The sequence below is a fragment of the Oncorhynchus gorbuscha genome, linkage group LG24 (assembly GCF_021184085.1).
Source record: "Oncorhynchus gorbuscha isolate QuinsamMale2020 ecotype Even-year linkage group LG24, OgorEven_v1.0, whole genome shotgun sequence".
Taxonomy (NCBI): Eukaryota; Metazoa; Chordata; class Actinopteri; order Salmoniformes; family Salmonidae; genus Oncorhynchus; species Oncorhynchus gorbuscha.
In genome coordinates, this window is record NC_060196.1 from 27443041 (window position 1) to 27449944 (window position 6904).

General features: G+C 42.2%; 1 protein-coding gene across 1 annotated transcript; it reads right to left on the minus strand.

The window, feature by feature from the left end:
- Positions 1-1078: 1078 nt before the first annotated feature.
- Positions 1079-6409, minus strand: LOC124012661 (borealin-like). The gene is made up of 11 exons (XM_046326522.1): positions 6273-6409; positions 5925-6018; positions 5673-5801; positions 4890-4936; positions 4687-4762; positions 4524-4597; positions 4226-4305; positions 4037-4132; positions 3727-3856; positions 2027-2113; positions 1079-1398 (listed from the first exon to the last, which is right to left on the minus strand). Exons 2-11 carry the CDS (start codon positions 6010-6012, stop codon positions 1363-1365), a joined length of 843 nt encoding a protein of 280 aa, XP_046182478.1. The 5' UTR covers positions 6013-6018; positions 6273-6409; the 3' UTR covers positions 1079-1362.
- Between the last annotated feature and the right edge of the window lie 495 nt (positions 6410-6904).

A 6904-nucleotide genomic window follows, 5' to 3' on the forward strand; every position in this document is an offset into this window, starting at 1 on the left:
ATTTAATAGTTCCCATATATTTAGTTTAGCATTCTACAAAGAACTGGAGTCATTTCTTGAACATCTTCCTGATTCTTTTTTTCAACTAAATTACCATTGAAATAATTGCAGCGAGTTTGACAACGCGGCAGATTGAATCCCTGCTATGGTGGTATAAGAGTTTATTTATTTAAGCAGTCTGGCACCCCACACGCTTGACCCCAACGTTTTAATCAAGCTTCTACAAGCCCATATTTTTGTTACACCGTGGCAGGGCTCCTTCTGCTGTGACCAGTATGACAGCTAGAGTTAATGGAAACATCTGAAGCTGTAGCTCATTGTCTAATGTACACTTTAAATATCAAAATGCAATGCATCTCGTGGAACGTGATCCTGTCAAACTGATACTTAGCGACAAATTGAATTCCAGGGGAACTTGATTTGCCTGGAGTCTTCATGAATAACGCACCCTCCAGAAACACAAATGAGCAGGTGGTCTCAGGGAATCTAAGCAGGCAAACAGTATTGTCTAGTTGTCTGTGATTACAGCATATTGAAGCGACGATGACAATGGGAAAACATGAAAAGATGGTTGTATTTCTGTACTGTATTACCAGTACTACCCCAGGATCTTCATCTAGGCTATAAACAACCACCCCAAACAACAGCAAGCAGTGGTTCCTCAACTTCCACCACACAAATAAAAGACATTCACCAGAGAGTTGAAAGAGTCCACTTTCAGAAAAGTGAACAAAATGGCATTTACATTAAAACAAAGTATTGTAAAATTTCGCTGAATAATTCTAAAATGCATGGACCTCTTATTTCATGGACTGAACAGGCAGTTAACCCACTGCAGTTAACCCACTGTTCCCAGGCCGTCATTGAAAATAAGAATATGTTCTTAACTGACTTGCCTGGTTAAATAAAGGTAAAAAAAAAAATAATAATCCTCATCCACACTGTACAGTACAAGTTGAACTGGCAAACCTCAACCACAAGAAGGCAGACAAAGTGTTATTGATGAGACGAAGGCATGCAGCATATCCTTCTTTTTCACTCACAGGGCACACAAGTAACTTTCAAACATGTTAGACTATTCGAGGGGAAGTGTAGTTACGGTTTATTAATGTTGCTCATTTTAAATGTATTTTATATGGAAGACTGCATCCCTGAAAAATAGCCTGTTCCAAGTACAGTCCCACGTGCTTGGCATCCATTTTAAAACATTTAAACCATAACAATAAAGAACGCTAAGATAACTACACAAAAGGAGACTTGACAGCTATTAACAACTATGTATTAAAAGAGAAATATACAGAGAATTTTTTTTGGGGGGGCGGTCTTGTACAACAACAAACAAAAAAAAAGACGCTGAAGATGTCATTCGGAGGATTCACACAGTGTTGTGAGGCGGTTCTGTGGAGAGAAAAGTGAATGCGAGTTATGGTAACGGCTACTGTTTACACACACGGGTTCGACAGAAATCCACTTAAACACCGCTTGATAAACATTAGTAATATGTAAAACGCCATCATAGATGGCTGTGTTCTGAAAGAAGACAGGTGGAGGATTATAATAGATACCGCATTATAAAAACAACCATACAATGTGCAATTCACATTTCTATATAACAAAATGCATAGCATTTACAGTACTGAAAGATGGCATGGCGTTACATTCAGGGTTATTCTGAACAAAATGAGCACATACTGTGAGAATTTACAATGAAAGTAGTAACTGAATGCACACAACTCCCGTTTGTGCAAACCAAAATGACAATGCATTTCTCTACAGTGCCTTGTGAAAGCTCAACACTTAGCTAGTCATGTTGGCAGAAGAATAATCTTTTAAATAGCACACCCTGATCCAGATATGGAATTGGACCGTAGATGTGCAAATGTAGTCTTTACTGTAATCTTTTCATGTTGAGATGTCGCCATAACCTGCTATTACGGTTATGCATAACGCATCCCTTTCTCTTCTGTTAGAAGCATGACATATGGATGTGGCCATAATGTATAGTTCTATTTGGTGAAGACCATACCTGAAGCAGACGGATGCTCCTCATGGCTGTCTCATCCAGCTGTCCCAGGTCCACAGTGTCCATCTGACTGGCCAGCAACTGAATGCACTGGGAAGGAAGGAGAAAAAAACACAAAAAAAAAAATCAGGTCAGCAGAAGAACTTTCTTAACACACATGAAATGTGCCAATCATGTCAACAAGTACTTTAGAAAAATATATACATAAAAAAATACACACCCGCATACAAATGAGTGGATTCGGCTATTTCAGCCACAAAACTGAGCACAGCCATGCAATCACCATACACAAATATTGTCAGTAGAATGGCCTTCCTGAAGAGGTCAGTGACTTTCAAAGTGGCTCCATCATAGGGTGCCACCTTTCCAACAAGTGAGTATGTCAAATGTCTGCCCTGCTTGAGCTGTCCCGGTCAACTGTAGGTGCTGTTATTGTGAAGTGAAAACATCTAGGAACAACAACGGCTCAGCCACAAAGTGGTAGGCCACAAGCTCACAGAATGGGACCCGAGTGCTGAAGCGTGTAAAAATGGTCTATTCTCAGTTGAAACTCACTACAGAGTTCCAAACTTCCTCTGGAAGCAACGTCAGCACAAGAACAGTTCGTTGGGAGCTTCATGAAATGGGTTTCCATGGCCAAGCAACCGCACAAGCCTAAGATCAATGCGCAATGCCAAGCGTAGGCTGGAGTGGTGTTAAGCTCGCCGCCATTGGACTTTGGGGCAGCGGAAACGTGTTCTCGGGAGTGATAAATCACGCTTCACCATCCGGCAGGCCGATGGACAAATCTGGGTTTGGAGGATGCCAAGGAGAACCCTACCTGCCCAAATGCATAGTGCCAACTGTAAAGTTTGGTGGAGCAGGAATCATTATTCCCGGGGCTGTTTTTCATGGTTCGGGTCTCTTAGTTTAAACTTTGTGGAAGGCCCTTTCCTGTTTCAGCATAACAATGCAGCACAAAGCGAGGTCCATACAGAAATGATTTGTCGAGATCGGGGTGGAAGAACTTGAAAGGCCTGCAGAGAGCCCTGACATCAATCCCATCGAACACCTTTAGAATGAATTGGAACACTGACTGCGAGCCAGGCCTAATCACCCAACAGCGCTCGACCTCACTAATGCTCTAATGAACTTGAAACTCTGAACCCGCTCCACTACAGCCCCGTCAATGTGAATGGGGGTGTGTTCGGACCTCCTTTTCCAGTAGTCCACGATCAGCTCCTTTGTCTTGCTCAAGTTGAAGGGGAGGTTGTTGTCCTGGCACCACACTGCTAGGTCACTGACCTCTTCCCTTTAGGCTGTCTCCATCTTTTGCCAATATCAGTTATTTTTAAGTCTTGGTTCAATAGTTTATTTTTTACCCCCCCCTTAAAGATTGTCAGTTGGATAGGTTCTCTGCAAGGTTTTGTATATCTTAACTAACAGATGAGTATCTTTTTCTGACTCGAATAGGATTCCCTCAGCATTGTGCTGATGACAATTCTTTCAGGTTGAAATTTCATTATATAAAACTTAAGCTGCATATATTTGAAAATGTCTACATTGGTCAATCCAAAATTGTTTTTTTTTTCTTGAATTATGTCATGGAAATAATTGTACACATGTAGCATAAACAGTCAGAGTGGCTAGTGAGGGTATTTAGCCAAGTCAGATGGTCGTGCACTGTTCAGTACGGATCAGTCTAAAAATGGAAGGCTGCTTACCTCTCCGTTCCCCACAGGGACATTGATGACGATATCATTACCACCTCCTGAGATGGGGGAGCCGTTGACCGAGATACTGTAAACCCTCTCCTTGTGGCGGGGTATCCTCAACGCTGGAGTCTTGGGAAGTCTGGGATATATGATGACAACAAGTCAAGCAGTGGTACCCAGTGTTGCTTTGAGGGCCTGTGTGTCCCAACTGGAACATTTTACTAGGGGAAAGACTGGATAGACCGTTCTCTAACAACAACCAGCTTTAGGCAAAAATGGTCATGGACAAACCACAGAACATTACCTACTGCCACTTTACCTGGAGTCAAAGCGTGGTGTGATGAGAGGGGTAGTGCCCATGAGGGAACTGTCCAACATGTTCCTGGAAGGAGTGATCAGTGGCTTCCTACTGGACCTGAAGTGGCAAATTAATATTAGCAAGTCATTTTTGTACAACCATAAAAACACACACAAAAATGTTTTCAGATTCCAGCTGAAAGGGTCTTACTTTCTGATGGACGAGTTCCGCTTGCTGACTGACAGTGCTTTGGCTCTCTTTGACGTTGGAGGTTTCCTAGTTGATTTACCCTGAGAAACAGTGAAGAAATGGGCGATGAGGCAAAAGTGCAAGTCTTCAGCTTGAGCTAGACATGGCTTGGTAGTAATAATGACTTGAGCTATCATTTGGAATAAAATGCAAGAGCCTAAAAGAAAGGAGACTATTGAGGGCTACATTGAGTCTGTGAAACTAAACACACGGTAAGTCTCCCTAACCTTGCAAAAAAAAAAAACAATACAGCACTAACCTTCTTCCCTGTGGCCGTGAAAGTGTTCTCCTCATCCTCTGAACTTGTCATGGCTCCACCCCTTTTCAACTTTGCTGCAGAGGGGAGCAGAGTAACTTTAACATCCAGTGGGATTCAAAGGAGACACATAACCTATAACAACTGGTGTATAGCAAATACTTACCTTTTTTAACAGTCTTGGGGGGAATAGTATGGACTTCAGCCATAACACTCTCCACTTGGGCAGCCTCCTCTACTTTCTGGAAATAGACAAATAAGAGTGAAGAGCGACTCTGGCTGGGTGGCATTTTCTGTGGTGTCAAAACCATGGCCTGACTTAAAAACCAACAGTTTATGAATTATTCTATTTTAATTTAGAAAACCCACCTTGGCATCCTCCACTGGTGACACGGGTGACTTTGGTTTCTCTGACCCTGAAGGGATGAATGAGAAGTGTCAGTTCGTCAGATAAAACATCTAAAACATCTCTAACCCACCTTTCGCCAAATCAAAATCATGTCACGTGTGCCGAATACAACCGGTGTAGGCCTTACTGTGAAATGCTTACTTAAGCCCTCAACCAATGATGCAGTTAAGAAAAATAAGAGTTAAAATAGTATCTAAATTTTACACAAAATAAAGTCTAACAAAAAAAGTTACAATAAAATAAATAACAAGTGAGGCTATATACAGGGGGTAACAGAACAGTCGATGTGCAGGGCACAGGTTAGCCGAGGTAAAGTGACTATGCATAGATAATAAACAGCGAGTAGGGCGGCATGTAGCCTAGTGGTTAGAGTTTCGACCCAGTAACCGACAAGTTGCTAGATCGAATCCCCGAGCTGACAAGGTAAAAAAAAATGTCTTTCTGCCCCTGAATAAGGCAGTTAACCACTGTTTCCATGCCATCATTGTAAATATAAATGTTGTTAAATGACTTCTAGTTAAAAAAATCATTTAAACATTTAAAAAGCAGCAGCACAAAAGGAGAGGGTCAACGCAGATAGTCCAGGTAGACATTTGATTAACTGTTCAACAGTCTTATGGCTTGCGGGTAGAAGCTTTTGAGCCTTTTGGACCTAGACTTGGCGCTCCGCTACCGCTTGCTGTGCGGTAGCTGAGAGAACAGTCAGGTGTATGTATGCTTCTTCACTTAGCTAGCTAACTTACCACAATGCTCAAGCCAGTTCATCTGTCTCACGGCCTTAGGCAGCTTAATCACAGCCATGTTGTAGAAGTTGTCTGCATCTTTCAGGAGGCTGTTTGTCTTCTCCTTCAGCCTTTCAACTACGGTTTTAACTGCAAAGACAACGTGTGATTGGATAAGTTACACCAAAGTGAATTCACAAACGGTGGTTTCTGTTCATATAACGTTAATGGCTAGCAGCCAACTTGCATCTACATGTTCTTTGTCATCCATACCCTCACTGTCGAAATCTTCGAGAAAAGCCTCCAATTTGTCCAACTTGGGGTTTTTACGTTGTTTGGTCGTCCTCTTTGGTCGTCCCATGACTCTCTGTACATTGGTAACGTACACTAAATTAGTAATGGTGCTTGGGCTAGCAAAACAGGTAAAAATGTTGCTAGTTACTGTTAGCTAGCCCCTTTCCGGAAATGTTGTTAGCTAGGCTACGTTAACGTTAGTAGTTAGCCAAATTGAACCTACTCCGTTTAAAAATGACTGTTTCGCTTCAGATTTGAAATACATACAATGCAATGTTAATCTAAACAATGAGATTGTTTGACAAATGTAATTTAATTGTGATTTACCTGGCGATGTTTTCTTTATTTTCTCGTTAGCGACTAAATCCTGCTGCCTCCCTCTCTTTCCAGTTGGCGAAATTTTCAAATTTACACGCAGACTCAGACAATGCCGGAGACCAGCCAATGAGGATACGCTTTCGCTTGGCGTCATTTTTTACCTATAATTTCGAATAACGTCATGTTTACGTCACTTGTCCCGAACGTGAACTAGGATGCCTGCGTTATTGTCGCGTAACCAAGTATTGAGGAAAAAAAGCTTGGAGACCAGTCAAGAAAGTATGTAATTCAGTGTTGGCTGAATGCAAGCCTTTAATGGTTTCACTTGGAAACATAGAAGAGCAGTTGAGGGCGTTTCAAAAGATCCACATCGCCAACACCTCTCTTCACACGTTTCCTGATCTGCACCAGCGTCTTCACTTCAAACTCATGAGAGAGCTTGAACACATTTTGTAACCACAGATGACCCTCTTATTTGGCCCTCTTATTTCTCTCCAGTCTGTGCGAGATGCTATCAGTAATCAGGTGTCTGGTGCGTTCCTGTTGTATGAGCAGAATCTCGACACCCTTGCTACCTGCACCCAGAGATCTGCAGTCGCTCCATCCATCGCTTGGAGTGGCTTCAGGATGCGGGGCATTAC

Excerpts from the sequence above, each read along its gene's own strand:
- LOC124012661 (XM_046326522.1), bottom strand. The coding sequence starts at position 6,012 with ATGGGACGACCAAAGAGGACGACCAAACAACGTAAAAACCCCAAGTTG. Across the intron at positions 4,133-4,225 it reads CGGAACTCGTCCATCAGAAA|GTCCAGTAGGAAGCCACTGA; the intron begins GTAAGACCCTTT and ends TTGCCACTTCAG. Across the intron at positions 3,857-4,036 it reads ACACCACGCTTTGACTCCAG|ACTTCCCAAGACTCCAGCGT; the intron begins GTAAAGTGGCAG and ends CATATATCCCAG.